The sequence below is a fragment of the Ips typographus genome, linkage group LG11 (genome assembly GCF_016097725.1).
Source record: "Ips typographus isolate SLU linkage group LG11, UJ_Ityp_2.0, whole genome shotgun sequence".
Lineage (NCBI taxonomy): Eukaryota > Metazoa > Arthropoda > Insecta > Coleoptera > Curculionidae > Ips > Ips typographus.
In genome coordinates this window covers 6,438,427-6,453,157 of record NC_138432.1, presented here as the reverse complement: position 1 = coordinate 6,453,157, position 14,731 = coordinate 6,438,427, and the positions used below count along the sequence as shown (strand labels likewise).

At 33.0% G+C, this 14,731-nt stretch overlaps 1 protein-coding gene across 1 annotated transcript in view; it reads left to right on the top strand.

Moving 5' to 3' along the window:
* Tsp2A (tetraspanin 2A) overlaps nt 1-14,731 on the top strand; it is a 51,658-nt gene that overhangs the window by 34,291 nt on the left and 2,636 nt on the right. Inside the window, exons 3-4 of the mRNA XM_081989869.1 lie at nt 6,978-7,154; nt 11,282-11,467. Coding sequence (XP_081845995.1) covers nt 6,978-7,154; nt 11,282-11,467 — 363 coding nt within the window. The remainder of the gene's footprint in view (nt 1-6,977; nt 7,155-11,281; nt 11,468-14,731) is intronic.

The following is a 14,731-nucleotide window of genomic DNA, read 5'->3' as shown; positions in this document are numbered from 1 at the left end:
TTTAGTTTGCCTGCGTGATGCCTTAATTAAATTCCCTGGTGAAACGCCCAAAAAAATATATCCGACGTTAATTCATTTCCATAAAGGTGCGTCCTAAATCCACACCATGAATTTCGGTTTTAGCGTAAATAATTCATGGGAATTACTGGCCAAATTTCATTTGATCCGTTTTGAGTGAATTGAATTCACAGTCACTGAAAATAAACGTTTTTTTTTAAGTACGGGAAAAACTCCACCAAAATAACAAAGTTCCACCTCTAGACAGTAATATAACGCACAATTTATCTAATATTATCAGAAAAGCACCTACACAGGAAATTCAATTAAAACTCTTTTAAGTACAACGACAATAAGAATTCATTAAAGTCTTTTACTGATTAATACCAATCCCCTCGGAACTGAATGCATTCTTTGCTGATCATATTTTAGAAAAAGAACGCAATCAAAATTCTACCGGATAATTTAAAATCTTTCGCTAAGACTTTTATTGGGGAATTCCCTAAGGGTTTTAGCCAAAGAAAATGTCTTCCTAAGAGAAATTAATATCTTATTTTGGGAGGTAAAATACCCAGAAGATTTTCCATAAAAAATCTGGATATTGAATGCCTTCCTGGAAGGTACCTTTTATCTGTCAACATTCTAAATGAGAAGTAACAACAGGATCGCGAGAAAACCGGAAAGGAGGACTGTAAATTCCCAACTCTTAACTCCGGTTTGCATAAATTAGGTCCTGTACCGCAGAGACAACGTTGCAGATTTTACTTTATAATCCCAGATAAAAATAACTCCAATTTTTGCCTGCAGAAGCGGGTCTTTGGATGTTTTCGAGAAAACACGACCCAAATAAGGCTTCTCCCCATTATTAAATTATTCATACGCTCTAAAAGCCACTGAGCTAACTCCTGTAAGGATATGCTGATGTGGCGTATATTTCATATTCCATATCAAAATATTATGTTAATATGTTCTGGAAAGAAACCGGCTTCGGCCCTTCCGATAAGAAGTTTTATATTGTGTACGAATAATGGCTTAAGGGGGCGCGCACTTTTTTTGTAGTGTAAATTTAACCATATCAAAATGAAATATTGAGTCCTGAAGAAACTTTAATGGAAAAAAATCGCGAAGAGTAATTTTACCGCACCAAAGTTACGACCAATTTGTCATTTTAAAGTAGGCGTTCTAACGCAAAATGGGGCAGTTTAAACTATTAATTCGATACCCCTGCGTGAGAAAATTTCCACCTTTACGTCCATTCCGACCGCAAAAAAAGACCTTTTAAGTAAAATGCTTTCTACACGCACTTAGAAAGTTGCGTGACTCGCTTTTGAAATATCTTTATGCCGTAAAGTGGCTGCATTTTGTTCAATGCACGCATGCTTTTAATAATTTACTGTTTTAAACAGTTTTAACTACTTATAATTTGATGAGTGATAATAATTTCTGCAACAGTTGTAAAATAAAACTTTTTTTTGACGTAAAAATCAAAAAAAGTTTTAAAAAACTGGCAATGCTACTTTGTCTAGCACCAACTCTGTTCAAATTGCTAAATCCGATTTTTGAAGTAAAAAAAACTACGAAACGTTATTCTTAGGATATCAGTGAACGCAAAAAGCTCAAAATGTAGCTTTTTCGCCCTCTTTCCTTCCCTACTAAACACGAATTGCATAGTTGAGAAATATGCGAAAGGTCTTTAAAAATGCATTTTCCACATATGTTGTTTTAGCATAACAAGGAAAATTGGTCCATAATTCGGTTATTTTTAGGCTTTCAGTGATCGAGAAGAACTCAAAATGTAACTTTTCCAACCCATTCAATCACGAAAAGCATAGTTGCCAAATGTACCAAAGGTCTTTAAAAATGCAGTTACCACATATTGTGTTTGGGTATAGCAAGACAAATTGGTACATAACTCGGTTATTTTTAGGATATCAGTGAACGTAAAAAGTTCAAAATGTAGCTTTTTCAGCCTTCTTTCCAACCCTACTAAACACAACGAGCATAGTTGCCATATCTAAGAAAGGTCCTTAAATCAGAAAGCAAAGCACTTTCAAAATCAGTTTTACAAAAATTGAGTCGCATTTAAAAAAATAAAGTTCGGAAAACTGTACATTTTTTTGATTTCAAGAAACTTGCAAAAGCTTTAAAATGATCGATTTTGAAAAAAAAATATTATTTTTAAAATAGTCAAAAAATATTTATCGATTTTTTTGGCCTTCTGAGTGATCCTAAACCTAAACACTCTCTATAAAAATTTGTCAAAAAATTGGTGAAAAAAAGTTTCAAAAGTAAATGTCACTGTAATAATCTAACTTACAAAGACTTTTTGTTATAAATACGAAGAAGTTTGTCTAACGTGACTAATGATTTGGCGTAATAATTGCAAAATCTCTAATTTACAACTAAAAAATTCATATTTCAAATCTAAAAATGTATGTTTTTGATCACGTGATAAAAATTGTAAATTTGCTAACATAAACGTTAAAAATTATACTTAAATTCTGTGAACTTTGGTTTTGGTCACGTGACTTTAGCAATTTAACTTGAAAATTCTGTAATTGTTATGTAATTTAGAAGTTTCAAAATTCATACTTACATTCGAAAATTCAGGTTTTTGGTCAAGCAACTTTAATGACTTAGTTTGAAAATTAATTAAATCTATCTAATTTAGAACTTTAAAATTAAATATTTAATCTTTAAAAATTCAAAGTTTGGTCACGTGACTTTAACGATTAAGCTGGAAAATTGTAATTTTTTGTAATTCAGTAACTTTAAAATTCATATTTACATTTAAAAAATTAAAATTTTTAGTCACGTGCATGATTAAGGTTGAAAAATGTAATTTCTCTAATTTACAGCTTTAAAATTCATATTTAAATTCTAAAATTCAGGTTTTCGGCAACGGGTCTTTATCAATTTAGATTAAAAACTTAAAAATTTTAAATTAAAAACATACTGGCTAACAATACCAAAATTGTGTGCAAAAACGCCATTTTGCTGAAACGCCTTTTTTGCTCTTCTTTTTAAGCCAAGTTTACCTACTTATTGTAACATGATTTAGATCGTAATAATGATCCTTTTAACAGTTATGAATATTTGGTAATATTAGTATATAATTGTAAGAATTACTATTTACATTATATTCTGCTATGTTTATATTTGCTGATCTCAATCCTCTTAGATGCAACTGGTAAATTTGATAATTACGGTTAATTGAGTGGGTAAACCTTCTATGTTTCTTTCTTTGAAATATTCTAATTTACCTTTCAAACTAGTACTAAAATAACGGTTTTCCATTATAAAACTGTGTATATACTTGGCATATATAATATAATACAAATATTTATTTGAGTTTTCCGTGCTTGAATCGAGGTTAATCCCAAAGCGTCGTCGTCGAGAAAACGCGGTTGAGTTAAGAAGCCTTAACGGCGGTAATAAAAAAGATAAATAATAGCCTCGGCGTTTAGTTGGTAAATTAGGTTTGGGAGATGAGCAAATGTTTACGTCCCTGTGTAAAAAGAGAAGTAAACCCCTCCTAGCCGAGCTGAAGAAACCATTAAGAAGTTGCAACCGGATATCCTAATCGTTTAACTCGCCTCCGGATTACTTCCAAGAGTTTTGTTCGAGGCAAACAACTCTTTGTGTAACTGTCCGGTCGGTTGTTGTTTAACTTGCCAAAGCAAATCGGAATTCGGATGGGAAATCTGGATTAATATGACTGCATAAGGGAGAGTAATAAATTAGCCCTAGCCCGGATTACGGACAAAGCAAAATTGCTTCAAGAAGTTTTATCTCGACAACACAAGGCAAACAAGCAGGTTTTGCTCCGCTTCTTGAAGCGGTGCTGGAAAAATACTCGCAATAACGACTGCTTGTGAGAAATTGAACTGTGGAAATGGTTTTTTCTTTTGGAGTACGAGATTGTTATTAAAATTTTCTTTTTAAACCAGCAAGTTTAATTAAAACAGTCCTAATTTAGTTACTGAATATAATTTAAAATTCCCAAACCAACATATAAATTATTATTTTCTATTGCCAATCGTTAAATTTATTTCTCACGCTTATGCAAATTAGCCTTACATATTCATACAGTTCTCGTTTTCTCCATAACACGAAATGAGGTAGAAATATGAAGGTAAAAACAATGTTACTAAATAACTTTTGCATGAGGGAAAAACAGTAAAAAGGCTAACAAGCTGTATAATGGCATAGTTATGATTTCTAAGCAAGTGGATTGAATTATGTTTCGTATTATTTCATTATTCATATGTATGCATTTTTTACTATACATTCACATTTGGATCATGTTGATTAACCTAAGAAATGCTTGAGCTTTTGTAGTAGTGTATTCTGTTTGTTTAACGCCAACTGAATATTATAACCAAGATTTTGCTTGCAATTAGAGGAATTAAAAAAAAAAGATCACATATTAAACGCAGAAATTCTTGCATCTATACTCCATTTAAAATGGGTCTAAAATAATCTCGAAAGTCTATTAAGTATGTTAAAACCCGTAAACTGTTTAATGCAGAAGCTGTAAAAACTATCCGTAATTCCTAAGGATGTAATGATGCCAATAAATTTAGCAGCATAATAGCTGAACTAGTCCCCAAAGACATACTTTGCTAGACAAAAAAAAGCAACAAAGGCCCTAATTGCAGGACATCAGACCTAATCCAGGAACGGTTTTAAAGAAGGGTAAATCCTACCCCGAGTCTAAATGTGGGATAAGAGTGATGCGACCGATTTTGCACCAAATGGCGGGAACTAATTAGGGACTAAGCAAGCACAGAACCATTTTTCTTCTTTCCTTATGGGTAATTGGACCCTATTGCCCTCATTACGTCGAAGAAGAGACCGTTTAGACTTAAAACCCTACTAAAATATTAAAAACACCCAATCGGTCGCTTACTCATATAAAAGTTTCGCGAAACTTTAAAGTGCAAAAGCTTTTCCCTGTCGCTCAAATAAATTATTTAAACTGAATATAAAGGTGATTCTTATCGACAACTGTCTGTCTTATGTTAATAACTAACCGGAAAGATAGAAATCCTTGGTTAATTTATGACAATATATAAACAATTCCATTTTAATAACCAAACTTCTTGTCGTAGCATTCTAATAACATTTCCTGTGGAGCCTAAAGTTTCTCGGATGCTTCCCAATTATAAGTGTACAACTTTGCTGTAATAAGGAACTCCTTTTACTTATATTGGTGTTGCAGCGAAACTTTAACCTTACTTAAAAAATCAAATAGCATCGTTAAAACTTAAATATGCTTCGAGAACCAAAGCAAGAATTATTTATTGCACTATTCTTGGTAGAACTTTTAATAGCTTGCAGTGGGAATCTGCAAAATTTATTCACGAACTGCTGAGTTGTTTTATTTATGTATACATATAATAAACTTGAAGTAGAGATAATTAGAACAAGGAGTAAAAAGTTGGAATTTATGAATTTCATGACCTGACTGCCATTTCAAATTTTTCTCCCAGATTGATTCAAAAAATGTTTTTAAAATAGTTACTTTCTCACTCCAAGTGGGTTTTACAGGCGATTTTGTCAGTTTAAATTTTGACAACACTTTTTTCTATGACGGTACAAAAATTTTGTAGTTTCTTTTAGGTTATTGGATAGGAAATTTAATGGATACTCCAAAAATGTGCTTAAAACAATAATTCTCTCACTACAAGTGTGTTTTACAGTCGATTTTGTCTCTGACGGTTCTCTCAAACTGTGTTTCTGTCAGTTGACACCACTTTTCTCTCTGACGGTACCAAATTTTGCAGTGATTTTTAAGTTATTGGATAGAAAATTTAGTGAGAATTCCAAAAATGTGCTTAAAACAGTTATTTTCTCACTCCAAGTGTGTTTTACAGTCGATTTTGTCTCTGGGTGTTCTTTCAAACTGTGTTTCTGTCAGTTTAAACTTTGACAAGACTCTATGACGGTACCAAATTTTGTAGTGTTTTTTCAGGTTATTGGATAGTAAGTTTAATGGAGATTCCAAAAATGTGCTTAAAACAGTAATTTTCTCACTCCAAGTGTGTTTTACAGTCGATTTTGTCTCTGACGGTTTTTTCAAACTGTGTTTCTGTCAGTTTAAACTTTGACACCACTTTTCTCTATGACGGTACCAAATTTTGTAGTGATTTTTAAGTTATTGGATAGAAAACTTAATGAGAATTCCAAAAATGTGCTTAAAACAGTTATTTTCTCACTCCAAGTGTGTTTTACAGTCGATTTTGTCTCTGGGTGTTCTTTCAAACTGTGTTTCTGTCAGTTTAAACTTTGACACCACTTTTCTCTCTGACTGTACCACATTTTTTGTGTTTTTTTCGGGTTTTTGGATAGGAAATTTAATTAGGATTCCAAAAATGTGCTTAAAACAATAATTTTTTACTTAAAGTTGGTTTTACGAGCGATTTTGTCCCTAACTGTTTTTTCAAACTGTGTTTCTGGCCGTTCTAACTTTGACACCACTTTTCTCCCTGACTGTACCAAATTTAGGAATGTGTTTTCAGTTTAGTGGATAGGAAATCTAATGAGGATTGCAAAAAAGTGCTTAAAACGTTGATTTTCTCACTCCAAGTGGGTTTTACAAGCAATTTAGTCTTTGACTGTCAAACTGTGCTCAAAAGTTGCAAAAATCAGGGTTTAAAAAAGTTTTAAAGGGTTTTAAAAGTTTTAAGGTTTTAAAAATTTGTAAGAATTACAGCTTAACACAGTTTTCGAAACAAAACGTGTTTCTGAGATTTATGACAGTTATTTTGACAATATTGACCAAAAATAACTTTAATTAAATTAATGACAACCATAACAGGAAAATTATATCCTTAGTTTCAAATGATACTGGTCAAGTTGGAATTTACTGGTAAACTTGTTTTTTTTGGTCACACTGAATTTTACTTTACTTTAAATTATTTAAGTAAAGTAAAAGTTAATTAATTAAAATACTAATTCAGTATTTTTTTTTTCAGTATATTGGATCGCAAATTTTTGCCTTCGTCGTATTATTGGCCGGTTCAGCAGTGCTGCTAGACAACAGCGCCAGGGATTCCAATTTCCAGCCCCGGATCCGTGAAAGTATGCGCCAGCTCATTATGAATGCTCAGTACGAGGAAGCCAGAAGCACTTTAGCCATGATTCAAGAAGGTGTAAGTATTTCAGGAATTCGGTTTTCTTTCGTTCTTGTTCTTTGTTTTTACTCCCATTCTTCGCCGTTTTGATGTGTTTGGAATTGATAGGCGTGTAAACATCCCCTTGAAATGAACACGTAAAGTGGCTAGTAAACAAAACTGAGTGGAGGATTAGTCAAATATGAATCTGGTGTCGTTGTCATGGGGGAGATTTTTGTTACGGTAAACATTATCGAAAAATAGGAAATACTTAGACGGTTGTTATAGAAAAAAATTGAGTTTCAATCTGAGAAAAAGAAGATCTTATTCACGAAGTTTCCTGTTAACTTTGAAACGCTAAAAGGCATCGGGTGTGAGAAATCGCGCATTTGACAAAAGTAATTGCAGGATTCCTGAAAAGTTTTCAGACATCAAACGATGCGAGTTAAAAAAGTTCTGTCGTTAGATCGGAGAGCAACGCTATCGTCGAGTTTATTAAATGACTGAAACTGAAAGATTGTTAGTGTAGATTTAGTCACTCTCTACAGTGTGATGGTGTATTAGAAGTATCTAACAAAGGTTTTTTTTCAAATACAAAAAAAAAACTGGGAAGCAAAATTAAACGTAAAAGACACCGCAGTCTGAAAGTCGACATTTGTTGCCTGTCCAAAGAAACGCAAAAAAGTTCTTCCCCATTAGTTCGAGATAAAAAAAACTGGGTTTTGCCGAGATGAAGGAGAGGGCGAAAAGTGAAGTTTAGATTGCTGTCACCCCCTACTCCCACCAGTTTCACAAAACCTCGTAATGTAACACGAGATTATATTTATTTTTCCTTCTCAAAAAAAAAAAACGCGGTGAAACACGCACGCATCCGTCAAAAAACCCAAGAGGACATCTGTTATGCCACACTGGGGGGGAGCTTAATTCCACTTATCGAAAACTGGGGGAAAATACTAAAGCCGTTTAAAAACCGTCAGCAAAGTTTTGATTGCATGTGCGGTTTGGCTGTCCAAAAAGGTGCTGAAATACAAACGCAAACTTTACGGATATTTTTAATTAGCTACCCTGAATGGGGAGTAACTCACTAGCAAATCGGCTTTGAACTTTCCCACTGTATTCAAAAGCAAAAACCGAAAAACGGTTTTAAAGCCGGTCTTTTGGAAAAAACAAATTAAGGCTTCCTATGTAAACTTTTATTTAGTTACCAAATTTCAAACTCATAAAAAAACTAATTGTTCTATAAAGTTTTGCTTTTTTGTTACTATTAGGTTATTTCTTTAAGTTTGTTTCATTTGAGTATAAGTTTGTTATTTACCTCATATTTCAGTAGTCACATCAAGTTAACAATTTAAGAAATACACTTCACACGGTTTTAAGAATAATTATACAAGTTCAAACTGGAATTCTAAAAACTAAAAATTACCATACAAATCTTATACTCAAACTAGATTGACGTTTAACCATAACTTGTACAACTGGTCCTAAAACGCCATTATATTTAAATAATTGAAGGGATTTGGAAGCAATAGAGTTCAAGTGGTATTTTTGCCAAAAACTAAATCAACCAAATTTCAAATTCAATCAACAAACATTTTTTGAGCCTTTTTATAACGGACATTTAATTGATTTTGTTGTTTTCTTTTAGTTAGGTTTTGCACTTTTTATAATAATACAGTACAGTAAAAAATATGCTACATACACATTATAATATACCTATACACTACATGTACAATAGTTCCAGCACTCGTTTTGACTACCCAAAGTTATCAGGAAAGTTTTCTGACAATTTGAAGATAATAAGAAGCTTATAAGATAATTTTAGGACAGTGAATTGCTTCCAGCACACGTTTTGACTATTCAAAGTTATCTGAAAACTTTACTGACATTTCAAAGACAGTAAGAAGCATTCAGTGACTTTATTTTAACAATTTTGGGACAGTAAAAGGCTTCTAGCACTCACTCCGACTATCCAAAGTTATCTGAAATGCTTTCTGACAATTCAAAGATAGTAAGAAGCATCCAGTGGCTTTACTTTAACAATTTTACGATAGTAAAATGCTTCCTGAATTTGTGTGCTCTCTAGGAACAATAAAATGCTTCCAGCACTCATTTTGACTATTCAAAGTTGTCTAAAAAGCTTTCTGACAATTTGAATAGTAAAAAACTTCCTATAGTTTTATTTTAACAACTTTGGGACAATAAAATACATTAAGCACTCGTTTTGACTGTTCAAAGTTATCGGAGCCATTTCTGAAGAATCAAAGACAGTAAAAAGCTTTCAACAGCTTTACTTTACCAATAATGGGACAGTAAAATTCTTCCTGAAATTGTTTGCCCTTTAGCAACAGTAAAATATGCTTTCAGCACTCATTTTGACTATCCAAAGTTATCAGGAAAGCTTTCTGACAATTCAGAGTAAGAAACATCCAGTAGCTTTACTTTAAAAATATTGGGACAGTAAAATGTTTCCCAAATTTGTTTGCCTTCTGACAACAGTAAAATGCTACCAGCACTCCTTTTGACTATTCATAGTTATCTAATAGTCTCTCTGACAATTCAAAGACAGTAAGAAGCATCCACTGGCTTTATTTTAACAACTTTGGGACAGCAAAATGCTTCGTGAAATTGTTTGCTCTTTCAGAACAGTAAAATGCTTTCAGCACTCGTTTTGACTATCAAAAGTTATCAGTCAAGACAGCTTTCTGACAACTTAAAGACAGTAAAAAACTTCCAGTTCCCAATAACTCGTTTTTCAGCCAAAGTTATCTGAAAACTTTTCTGACATTTCAAAGACAGTAAGAAGCATTCAGTGACTTTATTTTAACAATTTTGGGACAGTAAAATGCTTCCTGAATTTGTTTGCCCTCTAGCAACAGTAAAACGCTTCCAGCACTCATTTTGACTATCCAAAGTTATCGGGAAAGCTTTCTGACAATTCAAAGACAGTAAGAAGCTTTGTTTTAACAACTGTAGAACACAAAAATAATTCCTAAATTTTTTTACCGTCTGACAACAGTAAAATGCTTCCAGCCCTCATTTTGACTATCCAAGTTACCTAAAAAGCTTTCTGACAATTCAGAGTAAGAAACATCCAGTAGCTTTACTTTACAGTAAAATGTTTCCCAAATTTGTTTGCCTTCTGACAACAGTAAAATGCTACCAGCACTCCTTTTGACTATTCAAAGTTATCTAATAGTCTCTCTGACAATTCAAAGACAGTGAGAAGCATCCACTGGCTTTATTTTAACAACTTTGGGACAGCAAAATGCTTCCTGAATTTGTTTACTCTTTCACAACAGTATAATGCTTTCAGCACTCGTTTTGACTATCAAAAGTTATCAGTCAAGACAGCTTTCTGACAACTTGAAGACAGTAAAAAACTTCCAGTTCCCAATAACTCGTTTTTCAGCATCTATTTGAAAATTTTCTGGTCGTAAAATTGCTTCTAGCAGTAATTTTACATTTTACATGCTTCTGTTTGCCAACTTGAAATCAGCATGAAACTTCAAGTCTTCAATAAAACGTTTTCCAGTTTGAACTTGTTTGCAAAGTTGTTGCAATGGTAATTAAGAATGTACGTAGTAACTAAACAATAAAACCACTCTTAACTGCTTTTAGATGAACAAACTTTTATACTTGTAAACCTGTAAGCAATCCACAATAGTTTGATTTATTCGAAGTTAATTTCTCTGTAGATTAGCAGGATCAGCAGCCATGCACAAAAACGACTTTAATAAATTCGTCCGGCGTTCTTCTTTGTTAATTACTCTTTACAATACTGTTAACTTTTCCGTGCCGTAAATAAGAAACATCAGTCGGTGTGAAGCCCTTTGGGCAAGCTTGTTTTTAATAAATGTAGATAAAAGTGCTTTAATAAAAGCCCCGGAAAATTGCAGCAAAATTAGCGGAAAATCATTCTCTAGTACAAAACTGGAAGAATGCAAATTACTGCCTTACAGATTTCGTTCCAGCCCTATGCTTTTGAAATTATATTAAAGTTGTTTCCTACCCTGGAGAGTAAATAAATACCTTTTGGAGATTAATCACAACATGGGGAAAAACCACTCGCTGTTAACAAATTAGTACATCAAACGATATTTTCAAGCTTTGCAATCAAAAAGTTTTTAAATCCTCGTTCACTGACCGAACAATTTTGGTTTAATTAGATTGCATGCTGCGGTGCAGATGGTCCTGATGATTACTTGGTGCTACAGCAACCTTTGCCTACCGAATGCAGAGATACCGTAACTGGAAACCCTTTTTTCCATGGATGCGTTGATGAACTGACCTGGTTCTTTGAAGCTAAATGTGCCTGGATTGCTGCTTTGGCTATGCTTGTAGCTTTCATTACTGTAAGTTTTTTTTTTTATAGTTTGTGATAACCAGAAGAACCATATTTTTTAAAATGCTGTACAGGCGGTCATAAAAATGTCTTTATTTTTTTTTAGATTTACACGGTTCTCGTGTGGTAAAACGTGGTTATTATCTACTTTAATATTAATACGTGTCGACGGAATATATCACTATAATAAACAAGTGTTAATTCAATAATCCGGGCAAACTGTCATAATCTCTCCTATGTTAACTTCATTCAACTGTTCTGAATTTTTTAACAGCCTTAAGGCCTTACAGGTCACTCGTCACCTATACGGACGGTAAATTTAAATTCCATTTCAGCACATATTTAGATTGGAGCGTTATTAACTTCCGTGACGAAATTATCCTCGGGATCAAAGATAGAAGCTGAACTTCATTAGGACGCGGAAGTTTGTTTGGTTCGCATTCAAATACCAGGGTGGGTTTACTAGAGCAAAGTTGGGATCAAAAGCGCTTGTGTATGCTCCAGATGTAGTTATCGAGTATTTTACAGGGCAGAAACGTCGGTTTTTGACTTTTCAATTACACCACTGTACGAGAAACAAAGTGATGTTTTCCGAGCAAACGATCCTGTTTCGTTTTCTCACGGCAGTGTAATTTATTTCAATCAGGACAAATCTGTTAAACCCTTTCGCCATTTTCAGACATTTTTATCCTGGCTTCACGTGTCTTTTATTAGGGCTGCAAGACGGATTCTCTGACATCACCTTAATAAATTTAGGCTTTGGACGGACAGCAGTAAACCGAAACTCATTGAAGTTACACCTGAGTGCACTGTTTGTCCAGCTAAAAGCTTGTTGTGCCAATAAATACGTAAAACTAGAACAAAGTAGTAAAATGCTATTTCGTGTGGCATTAGTATCCAGTTACAAGTTGGTTAGTGAGAACCAATAACCCTTAATGTTGTCAACAAGTCCAAAGCTTAATATAAACCTGAGACTTTAATGCGATCATTAACGTGTCTTGGCAGTTTAGACGCCCCAGTTTGTTTGGTATTATCGTCTTTATTTAGTGCCCACGTAATACATTTTCCCCTCCTGTCACATGTCACTTATAACGAGTTTACATTGGTTTTAGTTTGCGACGCGATGGGGTGCGCTTTCAGCTATGTGAACGTTTTATTCGATCTCATATACTTGGAATTACGAACACTAAATTGATTTATGTTACTAATTATTTTTGGGAATTACAAATTATAATTAGTATTATGATAAGTCCACATGTGCAGTATTTGAGTAAATCACAGCATAGTGCGTTTGTGATTTATCAAATATTTTTTTGACCAATTACACACTACCCAAATGCTGCACATGTTGACTTTTTTCCTGTCTAAACATAATCAATATTGATTTTGAGGACTTTAGTCAGTTTTTAAAATTGACGTTATAAAAGTCTTTTTACTTTTCTCAAATTTACAAAAATCGTTTTATGAACAATTCTTGATTTGTCTTCAAATATGTTGATTGTCAATTTTAGACAGACGTAGTTAACCTGTCAAATTATGCTAAAAATCCTTTTTTAGAATGTCATGAAGAAAGTATGATCTTAAAAATCATACATTTTTCAAACAGGATAAAAACTACCCTTAAACTTGCAATAAGTTAACTTTAATAATAATTTAAACTAGTATAAATAAACGCAATAAACCATTTTAAATGATTTCAACAATATTTTTAGTCAAAGTTGTGCTAAGAAAAACCAAAAAAAAAATTGAGAAATAATGAAAACAACGCAACACGGACACACCCTGTATATGTCATAAATGAAATTTTGGATTTCAGTGATGTTTGAGTCAGTTTTTCTAGATGACAGAGATTGTACAGGATGGTCCAATTGGAAACACTCTGTATATTACTGCATGTTTTGTGGGTTAATTAATACAACCAGATCACCCTGTACACAATATTGAGTGATAATATATTTCCTATACGTGTTGTGGTAATAAACAAAAATAAAACGTATGGTAGAAGTCAAAGTAAAATAGGATGACGTCACAATAAGTAGAAATTTTTAGTTTGATTTCACCATGTTTTCACCTTTTTAATTTGTGTGCTAACCTGACAAATTTTTGCACACCCTGTAACTTTGAAATGTCTCGGTCAAATTAAATTCACAAAAATGGCTCTAAAATGTAATCATGATGAGTTTTTTACGGTCCCTAAAACATAAAAATAACCGATATACGAAATTTTGAATACTTTCAAAAAGTAAAGTAAAAAAGTCGAATATCTCGGAAACGATAAAAGTTAAGGAAATTTTGCAAGAGACCAAAAAGGTTTATAATCACTTTCTGCAGCTAGTGGACTAAGTTTACACCCACTTAGAACCGGGTAAACGCGGTTACAACTAGCCGAGCGTTTGTTTCAAATTTAACTGCTTTTTTGAACACTCCGTATATGTTCAATCGTGTTGCGGTTAGTACGGAATGAAACAGCAGGTCAAGACGAAGAGAAAAGAACCCCAAAAATGGCGATTTTACTTTGAAGATACTTTAAAAATGACGAAGACAATTTTGATGCAATTTTCAAAAAAGAACAAAAAGTCGAATATCTTAGAAGCGGTTAGAGTTACGGGAAATTTGCAGGGGACCAAAATTTTCAGAATAACTTTCTGCACTCAGCGGAATAGGTTGACACTCACTCAAAACCGGATAAACGCGGTTATAACTGGCAGAGCAATTTAACTCTAGAAGCTGTTTTTATGGAATTTAATTGTCAATAAAAGAGTTAAAAACCTTGTTATGATTGGTTTATACAGTGAAACTAGAGCAAAACCAAGTACAAGTTAAATCTTGACCAACTCCTATTGCTATTTTTAAAATTTATAATTAAAGTTATGGTTTACATTATTTCATTCTGTTTTACCCTTTAAAATTTTTATTTTAATTTAGTTTTGTATTTCTATCTGCAAATTGTCATAATTTCTGTTGAAAGTCTTCTTCCTGTCTCTAAACTGCCAATATGTTGTGACTGTTTCCATGACTCAAAAAAGTAAAAAAATGTCGTCCTTTCACACATGTTTTAATTTTCAAAAACTCTTGTTTGAATACAGCTTCAAAGTGTTCCAATTGAAAGCGAATTATCACTAATAATAATTTTTTTATTAACAAATACGTTAGTAGAAATTTCTCTTTTGCTCTATTTGTGCGCCATAAATGTAGTAAAAAAAAACCAACATAAATGAAAGACTTTCGGTGGATACTTGAAGTACACTATCTCTAAATTTGTATTAGGTAGTAT